The sequence below is a fragment of the Desmodus rotundus genome, chromosome 5 (genome assembly GCF_022682495.2).
Source record: "Desmodus rotundus isolate HL8 chromosome 5, HLdesRot8A.1, whole genome shotgun sequence".
NCBI lineage: Eukaryota > Metazoa > Chordata > Mammalia > Chiroptera > Phyllostomidae > Desmodus > Desmodus rotundus.
Window position 1 is genome coordinate 107493103 of NC_071391.1, and position 27170 is coordinate 107520272.

At 49.1% G+C, this 27170-nt stretch overlaps 2 protein-coding genes across 2 annotated transcripts in view; one reads left to right on the forward strand and one right to left on the reverse strand.

Moving 5' to 3' along the window:
* TRABD2A (TraB domain containing 2A) overlaps nt 1–17178 on the forward strand; it is a 50053-nt gene extending 32875 nt beyond the window's left edge. Inside the window, 5 exon segments of the mRNA XM_053923594.1 lie at nt 1708–1854; nt 4338–4512; nt 9540–9630; nt 14844–15092; nt 16995–17178. Coding sequence (XP_053779569.1) covers nt 1708–1854; nt 4338–4512; nt 9540–9630; nt 14844–15092; nt 16995–17178 — 846 coding nt within the window.
* A 2272-nt stretch (nt 17179–19450) lies between these two features.
* Nucleotides 19451–27170, reverse strand: part of DNAH6 (dynein axonemal heavy chain 6) — a 241862-nt gene continuing 234142 nt past the window's right edge. The window contains exons 74-77 of the mRNA XM_045193849.3: nt 26610–26682; nt 25563–25714; nt 22844–23066; nt 19451–19732 (exon numbers count right to left, since the gene is read on the reverse strand). Of these exons, the coding sequence (XP_045049784.2) occupies nt 19629–19732; nt 22844–23066; nt 25563–25714; nt 26610–26682 (552 nt within the window). The 3' untranslated portion in view covers nt 19451–19628. The remainder of the gene's footprint in view (nt 19733–22843; nt 23067–25562; nt 25715–26609; nt 26683–27170) is intronic.

Below are 27170 nucleotides of genomic sequence, written 5' to 3' on the forward strand. Positions count from 1 at the left end.
GGCGCTCACCTCTGTGGAAGGCCGTTTCCTCACTTAGATCATAACTTGTGGTCCTGGGTGTGGGTGTATCTGCCTCTCTGTCAGCTCCTGTCACTAGCAGAGGGGTGGGGAGGGTGTGGACATGGCTCAGAAGGTCCTGTCCCCAGACAGGAGAGGCTGTCTGCAGATGTTTAGGGAGATGACCTCCAGAAGAGGCTGAAAGTGCCTCTGACTGAGAAGAGAGGACTGGAGAGGATATTACAAAGGGTGACTTGTCCCCCCCCACCCTTTGGTTAAGACTTTATGATAGCGATAGTAAGCAAGGGAGGCAGGGGCATGGAAGGAGGGAGGGCAGCAGGCAGGTCTGCATAGCAGTGGCCTGTGGGAAACAAATCAACAAGTCTCCCAGCCCCTTTGCCACTCAGATGGAGGAGGAGAAAGTGTGAAAGGAGAGAGAAAGGGGGTGGGGCCGTGCAGGGTCACTTGCTGACTTGAGCCTGTAATGTATTTTCCCTGGAGAATTGAAAACTTCCTGTTGAAGGCCTCCTGGTCAGTGTGCTTACATGGACTGCCTGTCTGCATTTGAGCAGAGAGGGAGGGGCTATTTGAGCAAAGGCAGTACCCTGTACACTGATTCCTGGGGGGAGCGTGTCATAGGGCACCTGTCAAAGGTGGTTTGTCTGCATCGTACCCGCGGAGAACGAGAGACAATGCTAAGCATCTTCAGCATGGTCAGAGCCTTGCAGAGGGTGGCCAGCACCAGTTCCCACCTGGGGTCAGAACCCCCACCTTCCCCACTCTGACCAAGCTCTCCAGTACCACGGAGAACTCACTGCTTTGTAGAATTCCGTGAATTTGGATTTTCCCACAAGATGTTCCAGCGAACCCGGCACACACTGTCTCCTCCTCAGGGAGAAACACCCACGTGTGAGTGTATTAAAGACTCCGTGAGGTCATGTGCAGATAAAACCTATTTGACTTCGTTTAGCCCTCATGTCCCGCCCCCACCCTTTTTTTGCAATAACGTCCATTAACATTCTGTGGACACAATGAATCCGTTAGCCAGCAAATGCCCCACTGATGGTTAGAGAAGACTTGTGTATGTATTCTTATTTTTTTAATCATCACCCGAGGACATGTTTATTGATTGAGGTGGGGAGAGAGACAGAGAGAGATTGATGTGAGAGAGAAACATGGACCAGTTGCCTCCAGTGTGTACACCAACGGGGGATTGAACCCACAACCCAGGTATGTGCCCTGACCGGGGGGTCAGACCCGCATCTTTTGGTGTATGGGACGACGCTCCAACCAACCAAGCCACCGGCCAGGGTGTGGTGTATATATCATTGTCCAGCCTTTCACGCGCTTGAAACCCCTTGGTGTGTGTGTCTATCTGTGTGCCCCTGCCCCTCCTGCCAGCCTCTCCCCTGCTTCTTCAGCCATCTCACAAGCTCGCTCTTTGGGTCTCCTCACCTCTTGGTCACTCTTGTGGGAGGCTTCCAGGTGGCCTCTGTTCCTCTGCAGGCGCTCCCCTATGTGCAGTCCGCTAGGGGCTGGCTGGGGCAGGGCTGTCCTCCTTTTCCGTGGATGCTGACCAGGCATCTGCGTTCCCTGTTTAAATAGCAGCACCACAGAGGAGAGGCTATTGTCAAACACATACAAGACGGCAGTAACAATGACCGGGTCAGGGAACTTGCAGGGGCCTGTGTTTTCTCCACTCTCTTTCAGGTCATCTTTGCCTTGAACCAGACCCTCCTGCAGCAGGAGAGCCTGCGAGCAGGCAGCCTTCAGGTCCCCTACACGACCGAGGATCTCATCAAACAGTATAACTGTGGGGACCTCAGCTCCGTCATCTTCAGCCACGACAGCTCCCAGGTGAGGGCCCTGGTCCTCTGCCCAGCTCATTTAGAAACAAGAATAAAGACATTACCTACTGATACCTGGACATCCTGTGTACAAAGGATTAGTACTCATGAAGGGCTCTGAAAATAAAATTGGTCAGAGTTAGATGTTGAATGAGATGCTGCAGCTGACAAAAGCATTCTTCATGAAACTTAAGAACTGACAGGGGCATTGATTCAAATTAACTCCAGGATCCCAGTCAAAGGACGAAGCTCCAGGGGATTCAGCAGCAGACCTCGTGGCTTCAGAGGGAAGGGAGCTGAGTCTGAAAGCCTCCTGGCTGACTTAGGTGACACTGTTGAGAAGTGATGGAGCAAAACTTTTGTTGGCTTCTAGGAACATGTGAGCATGGTACAGCTGAAGTGTCCATGGTATTCTTACAGGGGTGGCACCCCGAGGCTGGGAAGGCTCCCAGCATTTCCAGACATGGGTTCCATCCTGCAGTATTGCAGGGTGTGGCCAAGCAGTGCAGGGAGTGTTCACGCAGGATCGGCTTCACCTGTGGGCCGTCACTGGGAAGGGAGCAGGTGGTCAGGGTTTGGAGGATGCAGCCTCCCTGCAGGGCCGAGGGGGACGGATACTTGTTAGGCTTTTATGAACAAACTTCCCATGGGATGAGCTATGGCTGCCACCCCCCCTCCCCACTAAGGTCACAAAGTGGCAAGTGCCAGCTAAGCTTCTGAGATAGGGGAGTGTGTTGCCTCCACCCACCAGGACCGATGTCCTCACGCAGGAGGACACTGGGGAAAGAGAGGAAAGAGCTGGTGGGTGTGAGTGATGCTGTCCAGGTCTGGGGACCTGGTCATGAGGAAAAGTGAGTGACTGTAAGTGGCGAGAAGGAATGGCAGCACTGAGGAGAGGGACAGCAGAGGCTGAATCCAGCATCACCCCACAGGTGTCGAAGGACGTAATGAGCTTTCCAGAGAGTCTAGAGTGGGAGGAAGGAAAACCAAGGCAAAGCAAGCAAGAGGAAAAGGAAAACAAGAATTACATTCAAGAAGGAATAGCAGAGTTTGTGGTGGTGATAATTCTCATGTGTGCTTTTGGCGGGGATGGGGGAAGTAGGGAGAAAGGTCAAGGTCAATTGGAAGATTAAAATTTGAAGCAGTAGAGAAAAGTTAACACGGGCGGGGGATTTGGAGGTTATGTGGGCAAATGGTAGGGCTGATGGAGCAGTTAGGGGACAGATGTCTTACACATTTCTTTCCTGTGGCTGCTCCATTCCTGTCCTGCTCAGGGCCCTGCAGGTGGCATGGGTAAGGGGAGTGTGCCTGCCATTGTGGAATGAGGGCCAGGCCGGCCAGGGCTGAGTGGTGAGGGTGAGGCCCTGTCTGGTGTTTAGAAGGTGGAGGACGTCTCACTGCACACACGCTCTGGGTGCCTGTGTGGGCAGCTGGTACCAGGGGGGCGCTCTGCTGAAGTGAAGAGATTTTGGGAAATGGACAGGAGGATCTTACATAAATGACATAATTAAAAAGATGATAAAGGAGAGGATAAGAATTTTGATTTGAAAACAAAAGAATATCATATTAAGGGAATAGCAGAAGATCTGTTATCCATAAAATGGAAACTGGTGGCTGAGTTACAGAGTGTGCGGACTTGTGGGAGGTCTCGGGAGGCTACTGGAAAGAGGAGAAGCAGGCAGGGTAGATATCCTATTCGATATTTGACCAGGGTAATGGTTAACCTTGTCACATCCCTGGGTGGGGGAGAGCTTGCGCCCAGGAGAAGGGGTGAGGGGGCCGAGGGCTGGGGAGCCAGATGGCCGACCGGGTGAGGAGAGAACGCAGTGTGTCAGCCTCGCCTGCAGCCACTGCGTTCGTTGCGGGAACCACCCCGCTTGTTACCTTGTTGGTGTGATAACACTCTGTTAGCCAAGTACTAAAACTGGCTAACGTGTGTACCGGAGTCAGGTGAACTATTTGCCAGGAGGGCAAAGAACTTTGGAGAAAGCAAGAAGGAGAAATAGGAACTGGAGAAATAATGAAAATTTAAATGTATGGAATTTATGAAACAGCTGAATGTTTATAGAAATTCCATGTATTTGGTAGTAGAATCATAATTACTGATTCTAAAATAGTAACTAGGTAAAATTATTTTTACGAAAAAAAGCGTGTGTGAACTAAACAAATTACAACTATGGATATTCTATGCAAAGATATGGCCTCCTTATATAAACACATGGCATCAAAGAGAATCATTTCAATGGAACACAAATACTGCTTTAAATAGCTGAATAGGTCCTTTAGTGCACTTCATTTCATATTTTTTACTTGGGTTCCAGAGAGTGAAATTACAGTTTGAACAGTAGCAGGTGGGAGACTCCAAGAACGGTACATACTCTTTCTCCTCCTTGCCAGCACCTTGCCCCTCTAGGCTCGGTGATCTGATGCTCAAATTGGGCCATATCATTCACAACTCTGTTGCCCTTAATCTTTTTCTTTATTTTGGTGGAGGTTCCCAATTTCATTAATGCCACGCTGCCACCTCAGGAACGCATCACAGCTCAGGAGATCGACAGCTACTTCCGCCAGGAGCTTATCCACAAGCGGAAGGAGAGGATGGGGAAGCGGGTGAAGGCGCTTTTGGAGGAGTTCCCCGACAAAGGCTTTTTCTTTGCCTTTGGAGCTGGTGAGTTGCAGGTTACCCCGGACTAGACCCTGCCTCTGATGCTCTCCCCTGGAGGGGATGCTGAGGTGGGCCCCTGGGAGGAGGCGAGATGAACGACACCTTTGACTTTCTGCAGGCACTAAGTGACTCCTGCTGGAGCCTGATATCCAGCATGTGGAACCATTGCTGGGTGGGCTGGTGCCTGTGACACCACCAGGGCTCCCGATACACTTTCCAGCTGGAAGGCATTTCTCTCTCTTCTAAACTCAGCACTGAATCCCAACTTCTGGGCACCTTTCACTTTTTGAACTTCCACTAAAATTGGTCTATCTTCTCTCTCCTTACCTGACTGTGAGCCTCCCAAGTGTAAGGCCTGGGGCTGATACTTCAGCTATTACTATACATATTTTAAGATTTTATTTATTTGTTTTTAGAGAGAGGGGAAGGGAGGGAGAAAGAGAGGGAAAGAAATATGAGAGAAAAATAGTGATTGTTTGCCTCTTGCATGCCCCCAACTGGGGGGGGCCTGGCCCACAATCCAGGCAAGTGCCCCGACTGAGAATCAAACCAGCAACCTTTTAGTTCATGGGCCAGCACTCAATCCACTGAGCCACACCAGCTGGGGCTACTTCAGCTATTACTATTAACTATTACTGTGTACATGCAGACAAACTGGGAAAATTATTGCCTTTTGTGGGCTTTTTGAAATAATTCTTCTTGAGTGATTCTTTTTTTCTTTTTTAAAGATTTTATTTATTTTTAGAGAGAGGGGAAGGGAGGGAGAAAGAGAGGGAGAGAAACATCACTGTGTGGTTGCCTTTCACATGCTGTCCACGGGGGACCTGGCCCACAACCCAGGCATGTACCCTGGCTGGAAATCGGACTGGTGACCCTTTGATTCGCAGGCTGGCACTCAATCCACTGAGCCACACCAGCCAGGGCTTCTTGAGTTATTCCATCACAGTTTTGTAGCCTCTGGGATTCAGGACAGAAATGCCAGAGGCTGGCTGTGTGCAGCAGGACAGCAGGGACATTTGCTGGCCTAGGCTTTCTCTTTGCAATTCTTTAATAGCCTCATGAATGTGAAGAAGTCACCTCCCTAGGTGGCTTTTTTAACCAGTAGACTGGGGAGTTGGAGAGAAACACTCCAGCTTGGAAGAGTGAGTGTGATCCAGCGTAACCTCCCAATCTCTACATTGTCAGCTTAATGACACCTGCTAAGTCCTTCTTTTTTTGTGGGGTGAGGGACATAGAAGGTAACATTCACGGGTTCCAGGGGTTAGGATACAGATATATTTTGGGAGACCATTAAATCAGTCTACCACAACATTTGGAAATCAATTAATGTAATGCCCCATATTAACAGACTGAAGGACAAGCACCACATGATCATCTCTGTACATGCAGGAAAGCCTTTGTAACATGCAATACTCTTCTATCCAAGCAGGAGTAGAGAGGAACTTCCTTAACCTGTGAAAGAAGTCACCATGGAATAACCACGTTAACATTGTACTTATGGTGAAAGACAATGCTTTTCCCCTGAGATAAGGAACAAGACAAGGATGGCTGCTGTCACCACCCCTCCTCAACATTGTGCTGAAGGCTCTAGCCAGGGAAATTAGACAAGGAAAAGAAAGAAAAGACATTCAAATTGGAAAGGAGGAAGAAAATATCTCTTTTCTTAGTTGACATGATCTTATGTATAGACGATCCTAGGTAATCTATTGAAAGACAATTAAAACCAACAACTGTGACTTCAGGTCACAAGAGTGCAGGATACAAGGTCGACACACAACACTCAGTGTGGCCGCTCTGGGTCTGCGTGGTGGAACATGCCCAACGCTGGAGCGTGTGGGAGCTGGGTACATGAGGCCGCCCGTCACCTTCCACCCCTGCCAAACTCAACTGATCTCTGAAGAGCCTCCCTTACATCTAGCATCAGAATAATGGAGCCCTGGGCACAGGGGAAAGGCTGGCACTCTGAGATGACAGCAGTCTGCCCTGTGGCGCTACTGTGCCAGGTGCATTCTGGGCCAGAACGAAGCTGGCAGCAGGTTGGCTGGTGGCCAGTGGGTGGGTTGGAGCTGAGCAGTTCGGAAGGCAGGTCCTCTGGATGGGAATCGTGTCAGATGGATGGCACAGGTGACCACTGTCACACCTGGGCTTGCTTGATTCGCAGGGCACAGCTCTTCATACTGCTGCAGCCCTGCATAGAGAGCTCCCAGGCCCCCGGCATTTCAGGTGTCAGGAGAGGTCTGGATAGCTGCCGGGGCCACATTTCCTCCTGGGGCTGCTTTCTCCACAGTGAGGCCATTTCTCCTCGTGCCTCCAAAGGCTGGGTGGGCCAATGGGAACCACAGAAATCCAGAATGCTCCCATACTTAGCCTTGGCAGCATAACGTTATTTTTTAAATTTTAGAGAGAGAAAGAGGAAGGGACATGGGCTGGAGTGCGGGGGCGGGGGAGAGGGAGAGAGAGAGAGAGAGAGGGAGAGGAAGGGAGGGAGGGAGAGAAAGAACACTGATTTGTTGTTCCACTTATCCACGCAGCATTGGTTGATGACTGCACACGCTCTGACTGGGGATCAAGCCTGCAGCCTTGGCGTATTGGGATGACGTTCTAACCATCTGAGCCACCTGGCCAGGGCTGGCAGCATAACATTTTGAAATCTGTCCATTTAGCAAACTTTTGTAAAGTGAGGACAACCAAAGAACTGAAGTTCCAGAGCTTTAAAATCAAAGGACAACTTTGTCGTGGGAATCTGGAGATAAAATTTAAAAATGAGAAATGGATTTCACCTTTGGAGTAGGAGGAACGCTTCAGTTGACGGAATAGTTTGGGTTCAGAATGCTGGAGCATTGCTAAGAGGGGCTCTTTATTCCCTTGACAATTTTTTTTATTCCTAATTGGTTGAGTGTGTGGACTCTGGAGCCAGACCACCTGGGTTCAAGTTGCAATTTGCTTCATTTTTCTGTGCCTCCTCCTCATCTATAAAGTGGGGGTAATAATATACCTACTTTGTAGGGTTGTTGTGAGGTTGTTAAGTGATGTGTAAAGCATCAAGAACAGTGCCCAACAGCTCATAATACTCAGTAAATGTTAGAAGTTCAAAATCAAGGTGTCATCAGGGGTGGTTTCTCCTGAGGCCTCTCTCCTTGGCTGGCAGATAGCTGCCTTCTCACGCCCTGCCCACTTCCCCCTGTCTTTCCTCATGTGCCCTTGAGGAAACACAGTCCTTGTGTCTCTGTGTCCAAATCTCCCCTCTTATAAGGACACCCATTGTATTGGATCAGGGTCCACCCTCACGGCCTCATTGTAACTCAATCACCTCATTAAAGGCTCTGTCTGCAAATACAGTCCCATTTGAAGAACTGGGTGGTAGGGTTTCAACATATGAGAGGGGACCCCCCCCAAAATGGAATTTATTTATAAAAAATCATGTATTCATTCTTGCATGTTTAAACTTCAGTCACCTTCAAAGCACTCTCCATTTGATGCAAACGCACCTGCCGAGACTTTTTTTCCACTGCTCAGAACAGTTTTTGAACTTGTTGATTTTGAGGCCTTTTAGTGCTTCTACTGTTTTTGTTTTGTTTTGTTTTGCCTCTTCCACATTGGCAAAATGTTTCCCTTTGAGGACTTTTTCATCTGGGGAAAGAAAAAAGAGTTACTTGGCATGAGATCAGGTGCATAGGGAGTGTGGGGCATGGGGGTCATTTTTTGGTCAAAAACTGCTGAACACTCAGCATGATGTGGGTGGGTGTGCTCGTAAATCAACCACTGTGAAATGAGCAAATGCTGTGAAAGAGTCTTCAAAAAGAATTCACTGAAGCCGAACACAGCCTCTCACAACAACGCCAGCTGGTACACTGATACAGATGGGTTCCTAGTACACTCACCTAGAGAGGGAAGCCTGTACAAGGGGCCTGACCTCCAGAAGATATTTCTGCTTTTTTGGGTCCCCCTTGTATAAATTTTGGGGGACCCAGTTCAGCCCATACACACTCTATTCCTCTCACTCCTGCTCCCCTTTATCTGAGTCAGTTGCCTTTTGTCACTCTTGGGGTCACAGAGTCTACAGTTGGACCCAAGAACATAGTAGAGCCCAGCACCTTCTGCTGTAACACCACCCTCGGCTCCTCAGGGTCCCAAAGGCTGACCCAAAGTTCACTTGCTTCTTAGAGCTGTGCAGTCGGGACAGGGGAGAGGCCTTCAGGCCAGCTGTCAGCCTCTCCTGCAGTTTGGATGTACCTTCACTTGCTTTCCCGATTTTCAGCTGTTGAGTATTCAGCTGTCAAAATTGCGCAGACTCTGGAGCCAAACTGCCTGGGTTTAGATTCTGCTCTGCTGGTCCTCAGCGTGTGAGGGCCTGAACTTATTTTATCCCAGTTTTAAATTTTAAAGTGGAGGTAGTAATACCTCTGAAGTTCTGCTGGATCACAGGATGGGTGCTGTTAGTTAATTAGCCATTTAGGACATTAAAGTGCCATAAACTTTCACCTAAAGGGACATTCTGAGCACCAACACCTGACATGAAGGAAATGAATCCAGGACCTACCCTTGGCCTTTAAAATATTTAAGATGCCAGGGTAAGCTTATCTGGTGATCTTTGCCGCTTTTTCTGAAAAAGAAAAGAAGTCAAATAAAATTCAAGGTGAGGTTTCTAGCTATGGTGGCTTCTAAGTGGAATTTTTTATTGTGCATTTATAAATGCATGTTGGACAAGGGGCTCGGGTCTTGGTTGATTTATCTAGTTAGCACTGAGTATAGAGGTGGGGGATTTGCTCCCAGGGTCTCCCCTGAGCTGTGTGACTGGGGGCAGCTCACAGCACCGTTCTGGTCTGTGGTGTCCTCGTCTCTAAAACGCTGCTCGCTGGCTGCCTGCCTGGCAGGGCTGCTGGGAGGCCCGATTGCAGAAACTCTCCAGCCGCCCTGGGTGGGACACAGGGAAGGGGGTTGGAAGGTTATGCCTTTGTTCCGATGTGTGTTTGGGGTCTGTTTGGTGGGCATGAGAGCTGCCACGTTTCTGATCGTTTTTCTTACTGCAGGTCATTTCACGGGCAACAACACGGTGCTCGAGGTTTTGCGGCACGAAGGCTATGAGGTAGAACATGTCCCTGCTGGACGACCCATCAACAAGTGACCTTCCTGTGCTTCTGTCCTGGTTGGGGAACTGCTAGGGAGGCCCGAGAGCCCTGCAGGGCTGCCTGGGTGCCAGGGTGGGCTGCATCCTGAGGGGCTCCAGAGTGCCTCAGCATGGTATGACCAGCCCCCGACTCCCTCTGGCCCCCTGTCCTTCTGGCCTGGGAGAAATGGCTCCGCTGTGTCCCTTTGTGGCTGGGGCTGTGTCTGGCACGGGTTGGCTGGCCAGGCAGTGTGGGCTGTTTAAACAACAGAAATTTATTTTCTCATAGCTCTGGGGGCCAGAAATTCAAAATCAAGGTGTTGTCAGGTTTAGTTTTTCCTGAGGCCTCTCTCCTTGGCTTCAGGATGGCCGCCTTCTCAATTTGCCCTCACATTGCCTTTCCTTGATGTGCACACAGTCCTTGTGTCTCTGTGTCCAAACGTCTTCTTCTAAGGACACCCATCAGATTGGATCAGGGCCCACCCTCACGGCCTCATTTAACTTAATCACCCCATTGAAGGCTCTGTCTACACATACAGTCACATCTGAGGAGCTGGTTGTTAGGGTTTCAACATGAATTTTGGGGACAGAGTTCAGCCCACAACATACCCGCCATTTCTTTTGCCCCCAATCCCTCCAAACCTTGGTCACCAGCACCAACCCCGGCGCCCCCCTGCCCGCCCCCTGAGACCTCAGCTGAAGTGAGAACACTCCAGGAGGAAAGTGCTCATCCTTTCTGCTGGGGGGCGGAAAGGGGTCCAGCTGTTGTGACTACTGGATGGCTGCCCTTCTCCAGGTGCCCTCTTTCTCTTGGGAAGGTCTGCCTCACCCCAGGTCATCTCAAGCCCAGTTCTCACCCCGTCCTCTCACTCCGAGGGGTCTCCCTGGCAGCCCAGTCCCAGTTTCCTTCTCACCCCGGATACACCCTGGGCTGGCCTCACCCCTACCTCTCCGCATAGCCTACGGTCAGTGTATCACACAGCACCTTCTAGTTTGTGAAAGCCTCTCCTGAGAGCTGCCATCTCTCACCTTGACCAGGCCTCTGGCTTCCTCTGCTGAAGCCTGCCTGGGATTTGCCCCGCTTCCCCGCTTGCATGGCCATCGTTCTCTGGTCCATTCTTTCCCTTCCTGTGGGACTAATCTTTTGAGTGTCCCTCACTCAGAAGCCTTCTGTGGTTTCTCACTGTTCTTTTTCCAAGTCCAGTTTCCTCACGCTGTCTTGGCACACAGACTCTACCCTTCCCAGCACAGATATGCTTCTTGCTTCGGAACACCTCTGCCTGGCCACTGCCTCTTCACCTTTGCTAATGCTCCCTTCCTCGTCAGAAGCGCCCTTCCCTCCTCCCGCTGGTGGGGACAATCCTGCCCCTCCTTAGTTCAGCTCTGGCAGGTGCTCAGGTCTCCACCCCACCTCTCCCTCCTGTTCTCCTTCAGCTCTGGAGAGCCTAGCCCTTCATAGTTCTCTGCCTGTTTTGAGGGGAGTGTGGGTTTTTCCTCATCCATTGGACTGTGTGCTCCAGAAAGCAGGGTGGGCTGAGTCCCCTGGTCACTTCTCAGCCCGCAGCCCCAGGATGATTGACCAGCAGGGTTCTGACCCGCTGTCATTGGCAGTGCTGAAGAAGGCCCTGCCCGTGTGTGTGTGTGTGTGTGTGTGTGTGTGCTGGTTGTTCTAGGCTCCCTAATTCTGCCTCCAAGCCTGACACCTGTCCCTGGAGGAAGAGAGGTCAGGAGTCAACATTTAAAAACTATCTCCATGAGATTCTGAGGTACCATGAGGGCCGAGAACAGGTGCTGTCATCAAAATGGGCTGCTCACACTTGTAGGGGAAGGAAAAGAACATTTATTGATCAATTTTGAGGTGACAGCCAGGCTCACAGGCACTCTCAGTTAATCCTCAAACCAGCCTGTGAGGTGGGTGTTTCTTCTCCTTTGTGGATGAAGACACTGTGAAAGGTCGTATCAGAGCCAGGATACAGTTCGGACCCCTCCACCTGCACAGCCCCTCTCATTCTGCCCTTTCTTCTCCCACGTTTTACTCTCCATCCCCTTTGTCGTTTTTCATGCGGTTTCCTCTCCACGGATTCATTCACTGCCTCTGCCTCTAATTCTATCAGAATCTGTGAGGTCCAGGGAAAATGCCACCTCTTCCTCAGTCTTCCCGCCTGGGCTTGCCCTCTTGCATGATCCCAAGGAACTTGGTGTGTGCTTCTGCACTAGCCATCCTGATACCCAGCACACAGTGTGTGCTTTGTTAGGGGAGCGTCTCAGACCCTGTAGTGGTGAACTTGCCTGCAGTGCTCCTAGGGGATGCCAAGCGGGAGCATGAAGTCTCCACAGGACCTCCTGTTCAGGGAGGAGGAGGGGTGAGGGGATAAGGGCCTTGAGCAGGAGAAATGCCCACAGTGAAGGGGTGTTGAGGAGGACAGGGCAGGGGCTACGGAGATACCTGCTTCCTTCTTTCCCTCCTCAGCATCCACGTGACAGTCCTTGAGGATGATCTGGATCATATGGAACCTGAATCTGGGGCAGGCTGGTATGGGTGGGGGCAGAAGGGCTGCTGATTGGTGTCCTAGCTTACTCCAGGCCCTGCAGCCCTGGGTGTTGGGGTAGGCCAGTATCAGGAAGCCAGGGCTGAGGGCAACTGGCAGCCACTACTGTCGACCTGTTAGCAGGCTGGAATACATAGGCAGCGCTCCTGGCTGTGAAGCTGCTGCCCTTGCCTGGGCATAGGGAAGGGATGGGGGTCCTGTTGGGTGGAGGGTTTAGCTAGTAATGCCCCCTTCCCAGGATAATAGATACTGTATTTGTGTGTGTGTGTGTGTGTGTGTGTGTGTTTTGCTGACATAACAAATTACTATAAACTTAGTGCCTTCCAACAACACAGGTTTATTGTCTTACATTGATGTAGCTCAGAAGGCTGACACAGTTCTCAATGGCCTGAAATCAGGGTGTTGGAAGGGTAGCCTTCCCTTCTGAAAGCTCTGGGGGAGAATCTGTTTACTTGCTTTTAGCAGTTTATAGAAGCTGCTCATATTCCTTAGCTTACCACCCGCTCCCCAACCCCATCTTCAAATCCAGCATCATTGCATCTCTCTGACTATTCTTCTGTAGTTACATCTCCCACGGACCACAGAAATGTTCTCTGGTTTTAGGGGCCCATGATATTAGATTGGGCCCACCCAGATAGTCTGGGATAATCTCTCATATCAAAGTCCTTAACCTTCTCTGCAAAAATCCTTTTCCCGGTATAAGGTGACATAGTCACAAGTTCCGAGAATTAGGATTTGGACATCTTTGGGGGCCATTATTCTTCCTACCACAGATACCAATGAGGATCTGGCATATTTCCCTTTGGCTACATAGTGGGGTGCTCCTAGGTTTTGGTCAGCTCTGCTGGGGTACATACATCACCAGACAGAGGGATTGGGAGAAAGGGGAATGCACATGAAGTGTATACTGTGCTCAGCCCTTTGCGAAGCATAGTGCATGGGCTGTTTGAATCCTCACAGTAACCAGGTGAGCTACGTCCACTTTGCAGAAGCAGCAGAGGCTCAGCTAATTATCTGGCCCAAGGCTCCAAGTCTGACTCTTTGTTGGGTATCACTTTTGTGGGTGTGAGCCCAGGAGGGAGGCCCTCTCCACCGGGGTGTTTCTTTCTTGGGGATGTCTGTGGCGTGAGCGGACTATGTGAAATGCAGGCAGAAGACAAGCAGTCTGTCGGCACAAGTGTCCTGTACTGGTACCGAAGTGGCCATGGGTCAAGCCTTCCTGAGTAAATAGAGGTTTAGCTAAACCCGTGTTCAACAGCTGGGATTTTCTGTTCCTGGCAGAGAAGCAGCCACCCTACCACCCTGGGACCCGCAAGCCTGTGTCTGAGCCGTATGAGCATCTGTCTCTAGGCTCTCTGTGGAGATTACAGTGGCACTAGTCTTTACTCTTCATAGTTTCCACGGTGAGAACGGGTTAGCTGGATAGCCTGGAAAATCTCAGTGATGAATGTTACTTGCAAACGGCACTGAATCTTGTTGGGACCTAGGGCAAGTCAGTTATTTTCCCGGTCCTCCCTTTCCTCTGCTGTAAGGCGGGTGTTTCGATTCCCCAGGATAGCAAATATAAGAAAGATGAAAGCAGGAGGAGTAAAGCTCATTTTTTTGGGATGGTTCAGAGTAGGGGTCCTTTTTCTTTCTTTGCCATTTGAGGAATTCCCTTCTTTTACCTTCCCGCCTCCCGTCCCCCCAAGCCTGGTTCTTTCCCTTTTTTGTTTTTTATCTTACACCTCCCTTCCTCACACAGGGCCGTGAAGACCAACTGACCCCTGGGCTCTGGCAGTTGTGGGTCAGAACTGAGGCCTGCTCGGGCAGGTGCAGGGTGACCGCACTCTCACCTGTGCTGGTCTGTGGCCCCCACACTGCTGGAGGAGGCACGTGGCACAGGGGCGCATCCAGGGCTCCCTTTCCTCCGGTCCCCCACTGCCTACGTCAGCAGGCAATAAGATTGACCTCTAGTGACTGGGATTCTTTACTTACTGACCCCCTCCCCCCCGGCACCCCCCCCCCCCCCCCCCGCCCCGCAACCCTTGACAAAAGTCATGTTGTAGGAAGAAATTTCATCATTCTAATGGCTTATTTCCTCACTGGAAGAGTTTTGGGGGGACAATAGTCATGCTTAGGGGAAAACTAGAAGCCCCTTTGAGTTTCTCATCAGTTGTGAAAAACACACGTTCGCTTGGGAAAAGGTGGTTGACAGTCAGACCTGGGTAAGGCGGTTAGAAGCCAGCTGCTTGAACAGTCCCTGGGGATGGAGTGGCTACCAGCAGCCAAAGAGCTGAGAAGAGCCCTTAAAAGGGAACATGAGGGACTAACTGGATTAGGGCCACTTCAATTGTTCTAAATAAATTGCATTTAAAGACGTTCACCTCTCTTTAAATGTTGTAATTTTCAGGGGCTTTCTAGACAGTGTTGACCCATCTAGGGGAGAACAACAATTTTACGTAGCTAAAAAGAAATCTTATATTTCCTGCGCAGGGCTGGGAGATTTGGAGAGAATACCCTGCGGGTATGTGATCAATTCTCGGGGTGCTTTGGAGAACCCTGCCCTCCCTAGCTGGGCTGAACTTTCACATTACCCATGAGGTCCGGAGCCTTTAGGCGGGGAGGTGGGGAGGGTGCCATGCTGTGTGAATGACCCTGCCCAAACCCTTCTTCCTTACATCCCTGTTTACAGAGAGAAGAGTTAAGAGCCCCTCATTGCAGCCCATCTCCCCCTCCATCTTTGCTCCGGAAGTACCCACCCCGGAAGCATTGGTACCGGAAGCTGGGTCTGCGGTGCACTCACTGTTGCCATCCCACGCGTCCACGCCTGAAAATGACAACCTTCCTGGAGAGGCAAAGAGGAAGTTCCAGAAGAAGCGGAGGCGACTGCAGCGGAGGCAGCAGCTCTGGCCATTCAGCGACCTGTGGGTCCGACTGGAGGAGAGGTGAGGCCACGAGGCCGGGCCTGGACAGGTCTGCCAGGAGCCCATCACCCACGGCCATCCTTACCCCAGGAGTATGGGTGGGGAGCAGCCCAGGAATGCCCTCACCCTGCCTAAGGGGTGGCGGTTCAATGCTCTGGTGAGAACGAGTGCCACCCCCTCCCCACCCACCCTGCCATGGAGCTGCACCTTCCCCACGGCCCTGGGCAGTGGTCTTCTGTCCACTGTGACAGAGATGAATCCGGATTCAAGGTAGTTGCTTAAAGCCAGGGGAAGGGTACCATGTTTATCTTTGTTAGCAAATGGTGGTGGCGGCAGGGGCATGGATGGGTCTGTTGAAAGGTAACAGATACAAGTAGAATGAGGCTGGCATAAAGGTTGTGAAGAACTTGATTTGCCAGCCCTTTCTCCATCACAGATCAAGGAGACTTTCAGAGTTTTACAGAGCTGGAAGCAGCTCTGTAGGAATGGGCTGTTCAGCGTATGCACAGGAGAACGATGACCACAGAACGTATGCGCTCTCTGAGATGCCTACAGGGTGGATCAGAGTGGATCGTGAAGGTGGTGACCCGGCCTGGTCTGCATGGCATAGGGCTAATGGAAGAACTGCACCTGAGATGCTTGGGATCTAGGATCTAATTCAGTTCAACCTGAACTTACTGAGTTCCTCCTGTGTTCCTGCTGTCATGGCTTTGGAGTGAACCAGACTGTGGCTCTCGGCTTTCATGGAGCTCACGGTCTGGGGAGAAAGCTGGATTTTGAGCTGATTGTCTGTAAGCCACGTGTAGGTTGCTGTGGGCATGTCCATGTGTGTGTGTTGGAGGCTATTACTTAACTTGGGGCGGGGGGGGCAATCAGGAAAGGCCTCATGGGGGATGCTGTATAGAAGCCTGACAAAGTGGACCCCAATGAATAGGGCTTCTGAGTCTGGATCAGGAGATTCAGGACCCAGTGCCTGCACAGGTGCACAGTAACAAATGTTGAATGAATGAATAAATAACTGAGCAAGGAGGGAAAGAGTTCCAGGCAAAGTACATAGTGTGAAAGCCTGGTGTGGAGAGAGCGCGCCTGTTAAAGCAGTCCAGATACAGTGATTCTGGTTGGAGTCTGGGAAATCAAGAGGGAGTGCGACGAGAGGGGTTCAGGAGAGTAAGCAGGTACAGTGGCTGTGAGCGTCTTATGCCTGAGGGAAGGAGGGAGCCACGGAAAGGTGTGAAGCAGGCATCCAATGTGCTGTGGGATTTGGACATAAGTTGACCGCCAAATGGGACCTAAAGGGCAGGGGCAGATCGTTTTGGTGTCTGGGTTGCCCATGGTGCTTGACTCCTCAACCGCCCTTCATTGACAGGGATAAATTGGTCTGTTTAGGACTTTTTCCAGTCTGGGCCATTTTCTTTTAAGGTGGCCATGGAGTTGGGTCCTTTACAGCTGAGCTGAAAAGGACCAGGTCATGGGCCCCTCAGCTCATACTGTCTTGACCTGGGATGTCTTGTGTGGTGTTCAGACCTGACCTGGGGGAGGGGAGAGAGCCAGGGAGTCACAGCGGACTCCTCCAGGCTTGGCAGTGCCTCAGTGTATGGTCAGTAAGGAGGGTCCCTGCCTGAGAATGCCTAGAAGCTAATGGTAAGTGAATCTGAGTTGGGCCTTCTTACACTTAGATTTTTAATAATTCTTGAACCAAGAACCAAATGGCTGGGGGAGGATTGCCCAATCGTGTTAGTCTTAGTGCTTGCTTTTGGTTTGGTTATAACAGTGGTAATGAGGCCAAAGACATGAGAAACTTAACACAAAAACCATTCTGGCCTTTAAAGAAGGGAGAAGAAACGAAGCTGTGCTGGTGTTGGGGCCCTTGGAGCATCCAGTGGCTCCTGCTGTGTCCTGAGATCCTTTGCCTTTGCCTCCTAGTGCTATGGTCCCACAACTCCAGGTCCCTGTTCTGGAAAGGCATAGCTCCACCGAGCTGTGGCTGCCTTGGCGTGGACACTCCCACCGCTGCCAGATGGTGGCCAGCAGTGCCTCCCTGTCTCTCTCGACTCCCGTGTTTTGGGTGCTGGTTCTGGCTTTCCCAACAGAGACACCCCTCCTGTAATGATTGGAGGAGCCAGGCTAAGACTCTGACCCCTTGGACTGAAGGACGACCTTTCCTGTCCTCCATGGTCTGGTCTGGCCTTGACAGGCCCAACCCAGGAGAAGATGTTCAGAATCAAAGTCAATGTCGACTCTTCTCTTTCCAAGGAATGGCTTTTGGTTATCCAACAATGCTTGGGGTAGTGTACAGTTTTATAACAGTGAGCTGTATGAAAAGAATTAATTGTAAATGAATTATGTGAAAATAATTAAATACCAGTTTTTGTGTGTAGACTTTCCTGTAATGTGTATATGTCAGAGAAACAACTCTTTGCTCACAGCCTCCGACCTCTGTCACTGCCTCCCTCCTGGGCCTACTCCTGGGCCTGCCTGCAACTTTGGATGCTGACCCACCTTTCTGTCCTCCTGCTGCTCTTCTCCCCATTCACTCCTGCTTCTGGATGCAGGGGAGTCCATGGGCCATGGGGCCTTTGCTCCCCTCCTCTCTGTTCATGGTCTGGTGAGTAGGGTGCTTCCTGCACGCTGACAGGTGCTTTCATTATGAGTAATATGTGGACGTGTCACTGACGTGCTTGTCAGGTGCGATGCAAGAAAGTGGTTCTCAAATGCTCCCCCTCCTGCCTATTTATTTACTTACTTATTTATTATATGTCTGTGTCTTTTCCAAAAAAATCTTATGGGAAATCTTTATATAAAATGAGTAAGAGTAGAACTGCCCCAGTTTAGTCTGAAATGGGAACTTGTAGCCCTGCCAAGTGGACCTAGTCCCCCGTTCCTCCAGCCTCACCCTGCTCCCACTGTGTTTCTAGACCAGGGTCTCCCAGCTGTGGTAAGGTTTTCTTATGTCCTCCTGGGTCTCTTAGGAGCTCGCAACCAAGAGGGTCTTCCCCGGACTTGGGTGGGACCAATAGGAAGTAGGTGTCTTTGTTCCTAACCTGGTTTAGGTTTAGCTTTGTTCCTGGGCTTGCAGCTCTGTGGTCTTCCCTTCTTCCCCAGAGACTTTCTTGTGTGTTCATTCTCAGTCATTTCCTGGGCCCAGAAGATCTTTGAGGTCTCATGGGAAGAGTGGCGTGATGGTCCTCAGGATCCTCTGTCCCCCCTGTACTGCCGGGGTGGGAGGGCTGAGCTTCCCCAGATTCTCTTGCTGTTAGAGCTAAGATTCTCGTCATGAGGTATACTTACGTGAGCCTGGAAGGCAGAGGGGGCAGAAGACCTCTTTCCTCAGTGGTGGTGGCAGTTAGTGCAGGGTCCTGCAGCAGGGTCCAGCCTGTGCAGGCGCCGAGCTCTACATCCTACTATTTAGTCACCTGCTTCACAAGCCTGGTGAAGCTGTGATTGTACGTTTTCCTGCAGCTTTCTGACCTTGGATTACAGCTGCTGTGGTGCCTGACATCAGCCCTCTGGCTTCTGCAGCTGCAGCCATTCCCAAAGCCTAGTGCACCTGTTCCTGCTTGAGACACCCAGTAGTGTCTGGTGTCCGCACTGACCTCTGAGCGATAGAAGTGGTGCTCCCTGCTGCTCTGTGCCCTGGGTCTGTTCTTCACTTTGACAGGTGTGGGGATGAAGGGGGGAGGTGGAGGTAAAATGGAGAGTTGGATTACTATGATTGACCCAGTTCTTCCAACTTTCTGTAAGGGGGTGGTTGGCTTTCTCCAGAGGCCCCCGTCCTGCTTAGACATCACCAGGCTCTTGGCTCACATTAAGGCTGAGGTCAAGCAAACAGACCCTTGTTGGCAGGGGTGACACAGAATGGTTCCCCTCACTCCTTCTTAGCACTGGTGCAACTAACCCTGCTGTTGAGGTGGCAGGGTCAAGTGGACCTGGGTGGCACTTGGCCAGTGTTCACACAGGTTCATCCTAGCATGGAAGGGGAAATTCCTCAGAACCAGGCAGGACCCACCTGCGCTTTGCTGAAAGCACAGGCTCTTCTGAGGATTGTGATACGTCCACGTGGAGTTGGGGAACTGGTCCCCTGGGCCAGGGTTGTCTTATCCTACTCATTTGCTACTGGTTGTCAGGGTCACTGCATCAGTCTCCCATGATGAAGGCTCTGAGTGTTCATCTTCATCTGGGGCTGGGTGACTGAAGCATATGCTGGGTCCCTCATGTGTGAAGAGGAAGGAAGCCTGTGGGTAAGGAAGTGCTGAGTTTTGGCTGCCCCTGGGGCCCTCCCAGGTGACTAAGGGGAAGCTGCCTGGGTCTCATTTCGGGGAGGGGAGCAGGTTTAGGAGGTGGGTGCTGAACCCACTGCTTTCACATCAGAGCTTGAATCACCAACAGAAGGAAAAAACGCAGACACTTTATTTTGGATTATAAGAGAAATAAAAGCCACATGTACTACCCTTAAATCAGATCAGAAGTAATGCTGATTCGATCACATACAAGTTACGCAGACTCTTTTCCCTTTCAAAGATCTCTGGCTGCTGCTTTTTCAGCACTGAGGTGCTCCCTTCACTCGCTCAGCTGGCAAAGCAAAGCCGACCCCTTGGCAATCCAGTAATCGTTGGGCCTCTTGGAGGGTAAAAGGACGGTCACCACAAAGTTGGTCGAATGACCTAGTTAAGGATACAGGGAAAAAGAAGGGGCCTTACTTAAAGAATAACCCCTTAATACAAAGAGTACAGTACTTGGAGTCAGGATTCTGTCAGCAAATAGTTCTCTACGGACTTCAGTTTTATGTTCTATAAAATGAAGATGTTAGAATGAATGATCCTTTGGGACCTGTCTAGCTTAGACTTTGTATAACCATATGAATTATCTTCCAAATTCTCTGCATTCTGGGAGCACTGGACTAGAATCAGGCCTAAACTTTTAGTGGCATGCAGTTGATAGGTTGGACATCCATTCATTTGCCCGTCCATCCATCCGTCTGTCCATCCATCCATCCATCCATCGATCCATCGTTCCACCCCATAGTTAGGCACTGAGGCTCCTGAAGTGACCAAGTGCAGTCATAGATATTTTGTCCCCAGCTCTGTGACATCTGAAGAAACTTCTGCAGTTTCTTCATTCTGTGTGAAAGGCCAGGACCAAGGTGAGAAGAAGAGGGTCCGGCCCTCTATACAGGAGTTGCTGTTTCTGGCAGTACATTCATAGCAAATCCTATCTGTGCACAAGTTGGGGAATGTGGTGGTGTCCCCAGGAGGGGACCCCTGTGTCTCCCCTCTCCCTACCTTTGCCTGCCACTCCCTGGACAGTGCCTTGGCAGGTGCTTCAGTGATGTTTTATAGTACATATGCAGTCTCTGTATATTTAACCATGAGTTTGACTCAGGACTCAAATAAGGTTCATACCTTGCAATGGTGATGTGTATCTCAAATCTCTTTCAATTGGTAGGTTACCCCTCTGTTCCTTTGCCACCCTCTTGTAATAAATTATTTGAAACCAACAGGCTGTTTGGCCTGTAAAGTTTTCCAGAGTCTGGTTTTTGCTGACAGCATCCCAGTGGTGATTTTAAACACATTCCTCTATCCTTATAAAGGAGTGGTTAGTACTAGAGATGTGATCACATTAAGGCTTGAGCTTTTTGGCAAGAATACTTTATAGGTGGTGTGCTTCCATCAAGAAGTGCTTTATGTCTGAATGCTTTTCTTTTTGGGGATGTAGCAGCTGCTGATGATTATTACTTAAAACCATGATTTCATTAGGGTTAATAATTTTAAAATATAGTGATGATTAAGTATATGCAATAAACCTGCGATTTAATTTTTGTTTGTAGTATGAGATAGGGATGTAAGTTTGGTATAACCAATTGTCCCAGAACCACTTAGGGAGTAATTTCTATGTTCCAGACCAATCTTAAATAATGCTGCTACTCTGTGTCGAGTTCCCAAATATGCACAGTGTGTGGCTGTACTTTTTCTCTAGTGCCTTTGATGATCTGTTTGTTGCGTCTTGTTCTACTGCAACATCATTTTAATTGCCATCTTATCTTGGTTCCTTGTGCCCAAAAGACAGAAGTCTTGTTGGAATTGTAGCCAATAATGAGACAAATGACTCAATTAAAAAATGGGCAACAGATTTAAATAGACACTTTATCAGAGGAGATATAAATAAGCCCCAGAAAAGATGCGAATGTCATAGATCTATCTGCCTCCTTCTCTCCCCGTCTATCCTCTACAGGGCTAATCATACTAAGCGGTGATGGGCATGTGGGACTGGAGCCCTGCCCACTGCTAGTGGGGATGGTATGAATGGGATGGAAGACATTTTGGTAGTGTCTTGAAAAGTTAGACATTTACTTACCACACAATCTAGTCATTTCACCCTCGATATTTATCCAAGATAAAATTATAAGGATATGTCCACACCAAAACTTATATATACTATTATTAATTCTAAAATATACCTTTTAATACTTTTTAGATTTGTAATAGGAGTAGGCCATCAGGAATGTGCTAGGAATGTCTATTTTACCCTTAAAGAAGATACTTTAACTGAAATTTTATTAGAAAAATAAATATCACCAGTATCCATATTCTCCATTCAAAAGGGAAATATTTTTTAGTTCTTCTGCCTTCCTCCATCTCCTGTATTTTCATCATCTGGGAATTTAGTTCCAAATTATTATTAAAATCATTTTATGGTAAAACTTTAAAGATTTAACTGTGTATGTGGGCATGTGTGTGAAATAGGAGGTTGGTGGTGATTATTTAAGCCTTGTATGTCCAAGACAGTCTTTATCACACTTCCCTTTTGGATGATAATTTGGTTGCATTTCCAATTTTGGTCCAAAGTTGTTTTGCTTTGGGCCTTTGAAGATACTTCTCCTGTCTTTTCACGTGCACCGAGGGTCTCGAGAGGTTTCTGGGGTCAGCCTGCTGCTCCGGAGTTTAATCTCATCACATTAATACGTATTATCTTCGCTTTGGGGATTTTCGTTTTCTCTGATAGTTTTAAGTATCACTTTGACAGATCTAGGTTTCTTTCAAAAAATGGATTGTTTATGTTTTCAAAAATTATCTGTAACAGGACTTTGTGAGATCTCTTAATCTGAGGACCCAAGTGTTTCCCTTTTTCTGGGAAATTATTAGCTATTATTTTAACAAATAGTATTACTCTTCCATTTTATCTACTTTCCTCTAGATTGCCTACTAGAAATTTTGGCTTTTTCCAGTGTCTTTTTTAAAAAATTGCATTGTGAAGTACTTTGAGGGACTTCCTCAGCTCATTCTCCTTGCTTATCCTTTAGCTGTCTACATTCAGTTCTTTAGCTTACCTGTGCATACGGCTTTCTTTCTATCTGGTTTTTTCTTCGGGGCTGTATCTCAATATCAGGCCTACTCAGATTTCCCTTTTTGCAGCATGGCATTCCATTTAATAATTTATAATATATTTTTAAGTCTCTTTGATGAGTCTCAGTGGTTTTGGTGAGATAGTCTAGTGTCTGCTCAGTCATTATTTTAAAATTAGAAGGCACTGCTGAATAACAGTTTTCTACTCATTAGTCTAATAGAAACAAGTATTAGTCTTAAAATACCAATCCATACTGCATATTAAAATAAACAGAATTTACAACATCTATAAGTTTGTATAAGTGGCCTCATTTTAATCTTAGCTAATTGGCCATTTAATCTTAGCTAAATGCTGCGCTTAAAGCTTAGTGTTGGGCTTTGGCCGTAGTTTGCATTTGGTCATTATTTGTACCAACGGTAGAACATCCTCACCTGTGGTTGACAGCGTGCCTGCCCGGGCCCCTGTTTTATAAAGTGGGGAGTGGTAGAGTGTTGGGCTTGGCTCGTAATTTTGTTGAGGTTCAAAATGCACCACAGGCAGCTCTGGATTCATCTGTCCGGGCAATGCGTCTTCTATCACCATCTCATTATCGTCCCATCGAGAAGCATCCATGAACATTCCGTGAACGAGGACGCCATCTTCAGGAGAGGGCAACTGAAACATACCCGGGAGTTTACAGCTGAGCAGGGGAGAAGGCGAAGAGCAGCTGTGGGCTGTCTCCCCACCCTACGTCCTCCTCAGTTCATTCTGAGGACCACACCATAGATTGCTGTTATTACTCACATTCTTGAGAGAATACTGAAGCTTCGAAATTTAAGATAACTTTCTTCTCAGTTTGGCACCAAATCTCACCCCATCAACATGTCTAATAGGGGATGCCTCTGGGAAACCCATTCATGGGCTTCAGACAACCTGATACCATGGTTTTGACTTTCTCCCTTCTTGTGGGAATCGGATGGGATAAGAGGGCTGTGATTATCATCTGTTACTTTTTAGCAAGGTCTTTCAAGGATATGGGAGCAGATCCAAGCAGAGTGTATAGTGGGAGAGTTACCCAGGAGCAATTCCTTACTAATACTATGATATCTCAAGGCAGGTTTAGTTGGTTAAAGCCACTCCCCTGAACTCCACTGACTGGTTAGCGCATACTTTATTGTCAAGGGCAATCCGGAGCAAATCTTTGATTTTATGGCACATGTAAAAAAATTGTATTGATAAGGCCCACTGGGGTGGACAGGAGCTTTGAGGCAAAGGCTCTCTTCCCCCATCAGTATCTCAGCGCATCTAGGCTGGGCGGCTCAGATCGGCAGTGGTGGTTTGCATCCCTGGCTGTATCCCGGCATCACCAGGGGAGTTTTAAAAAATAATGATGCCTGATGTGTTGGGGGGAGCTAACTGGGGCATGGCCAGGGCATCGGGATTTTTAAAAAGCCCTCAATGATTTTAACCTGCAGCCAAGGTTGAGAATCACTAATATTCTAGAGCAGTGGTTCTCCAACTTTGGTGGGCCAAGAACCCCATGTAGGACTTGTTAAAATATACAGATTTGTGGGAGCCAGCCCAGAGTTTCTGATTCAGAAGATCTGGAATGAGTCCTTGGAATTTGCATTTCTAAGTTCCCAGGCGATGCTGATGCTGCTGGTCTGGGGACCCCACTTGGAGAGCCTCTGCTCCGGGGGGAGGAAACTGTGTGAGCAGAGTTTAAACTGCCTTCTTAGTGCATCCCTATTAGCTCTTTAATGTACTTACATAATGTAGAAAGCTAGCGTACCAATTCTGCTAGGAGACAGCTGGATGAATGATGCAGATAGTTCATGCTGTCCTAATATTTACCGTGTGTTCACGATGTGTGGGTCACATGACACACGTGTACACTGCACCACAACTCTGAAGGTGGTGGCATCAACCCCACTTTACAGACAAGAACACCGAGGTGCAGACGTGATAGTAGGTGCGCTAGCACACACAGCTGGGGCGGGGGAGAGTCAGAATTTGAATGTAGGCCTTCCTGATGCTGGAGTTCTTGCTTTTAACCTCTTGCTATGTTGTATGTGCAAGGAGAGTTACTGTAGCATCTGTGGTATTGTGATTTATAAGAAGAGTATATATTTGGTTATTTAGATAAGCAAATATTTTTCTCATATATATTTGGTCTTCCTCTGTGGTTCCGACTCACAGCTCCCGAAATGCTTGGAATTTCCTAATGTCGGGAGTGATAATGGTGTCTCTTGTTATGTTAATGAGGTGGTTTTTGGATAGCACCCAAGGATGGGGACTGGTTGCCAGTGGAGCTGATCAGGTGATTAGAGGGTTGGAACTTGCAGTGTAACCCCCACCCCACCTCTGGGGAGGGGAGAAGAGCAGGAGGCTGAGTTCCGTTACCTAAGGCCTGTGAGGCAGTCCGTCCGTGACCTTGTAATGCAGCCTCCATAACCCCCGGGAGGACTGGGTTTGCAGAGCGTCGGGCTGGCGAACAGCAGGTTGGGGACAGTGGCACACTTGGTGCGTGTGGAAGCTCTGAGCCCTTCCCACATGCCTTACCCTGGGCGTCCTTCCATCTGACTGTTTTTGAGTTATATTCTTTTATAATAAGCCAGTAATTAAGTGAAAAGTTTCTCTGAGTTCTTTGAGCCATGTTAGCAAATTAATTGAACTCCAGTATGGGGTTGTGGAACCTCTGACTTAGAGCCAGTGATTCAGAAGCACAGGTGACAATGTGGGCTTGAAGCTGGCATTTGAAATGGGGGGACAGTCTTGTAGTACTGAACCCTTAACCTATGGGATCTGATGCTATCTCTAGGTAGGTGGGGTCAGAATTGAGTTGAATCGTAGGACCTTCAGCTGGTGTTTGAAATTGCTTGTTGATGTAGGAATCCACCCCCCCCCCCAACCAACGTTGGGTTCAGAACCGAATTAATTTCTGAAGAAATAAAATAGTATTACTTTAAAAAATATTTCTACAAATCAGACCAGGCAGTTCCTATCTCGTCATTGGTAATTGGGGAGCTCGTCTTGGCGGGGTGTGAACCCCATCTTGCCCATCCTACTCCACATATGGGAGGCAGGAGGGGCAGGGGAGGCCGGCGGAGACAGTGAGTGACTGGGACGGGCGCGGCTGCTTTGCTGTAACAATGGTCAGGGAGACGGTACCTCCAGGTCCATGGGCAGGTCTTGTCCAAACTTCACTTTCTTAGCAGCCTCTATAACCGCGGCTTGATCCCGATAGGCAGAAATCATGTTGTACTTGAAACTCAGCTCGTCTATAGGCAAATTGTATTTCCGAGCATGATTTTGAAGAGTGCCTGTGAATATAAAAAAGCTGGAAAAATGGGTCCTCCGAACAAGACCACTACTGCCCAAACACAGCCCCCACTTGCTCCAACCAGGCTGGTCTACCATTAGAGATCTTCTGCTCCAAGGAGGAGAGACTCAACCATTAACACCTTATTCTGAATTAGTTCACTGAGACAGAGAGCCTGTGGGTGATGTTGGGAGGGGCGGGGCCAACACATGTATTGTGGTTCTGGTTGGGAAGAGAGGGAAGAAGACTGAGTTTGAAGTGCACTGCTCCGCCCATGAGGGAGACAGCCCAGTGAGGGAGTTTCAGAGCCCAATCTCCCCAACTGGAAAGTCTGGCTCAGCTTGTACGGCTGTTTACCCGGGATTCAGAATGAGAGAGGTGAAGGGCTCAGCTAATTAGTATCTAGTAGCCCAGAGGCCCTGGCCCACTATGGGGCTCTCTAGCAGGATTCTCTGGAATAACCCCCTCCACCTTCTTGATGTTAATGAAGGGACATCAAGAGTATTTTTTAGTTAACTGTAATTAAAAAATAATTTTTTTAAAAAGAGTATTTTTTTAGAGGGAAGGAAGCTGCTTAGAGTTGGGGCCAGAGCAGGTGGAGAGCATGCGGTGCCCTTGAGCACGGGTCACGTGGGGGGTTGGGGCACACGGTGTGTGTTCACGGGGGCAGTGGTGCTTGCACTGGTGTAAGCGAAGAGGGGCAGGGATCAGGTTGTGGGGAACATCTGCTCCTTCTGTCATCCTTTTGCCCTGGCAAGCGAGGGAGAGTAGGGTCTTACTGGACTTCCCTGTGATCAGTGGCCTCGTGGTTAGGCCGTTTAGCCAGTTCCTAGAGACCCAGTGTATGCTAAATCGTGGCACCCCGTGGGGCTTTTTTGTAGGGAAAGCACTCGTACCTGTTAGAAATCCTTGAGGAAAGAAGAAACCAGAGATCCAGAAGGACTTGGGCTGTCCTCTTTTGAGCCACAGCTAAAGGAGAAACATTACACCAAATAAAACGCACTGTTTTTCTGAGATAGCGTTTGCATTTAAATCAAAGCCCTATTCTGGGGGCCTCTCAGGAGGCAGAGTCTACACCAGTCCTGAGTTAGTCACCAGCCCCATTCTTATCACCTGCCCTGTCCCCCTTCCTCACCCATCAGCCTGCCCACAAACCCAGAAGCTGGTTGTTCAGAGGGCATAGGAGAGGGAGATGGCAGCGAGGTCCCGCTTGGCAGTTAGGCCCACTTCCGATTGGTTCTGTACCCCATGGCGGGGTCCCATGAACTAGATCTGAAACTCCAAAGGCACGGAATTAAAAGGGATAGGGCCTAGGACAAACTACATTATAATTAGTGTGAGATGTTTAAAGTGATGCCATTCTGAAAATTTGTTTCTTTGGGCTCAGATGATTCCTCAAGGATTGTTGATATTTTAATTAGCTAGGGCTTCCTAAGGCCCTTGGGGCCAACTGTGTC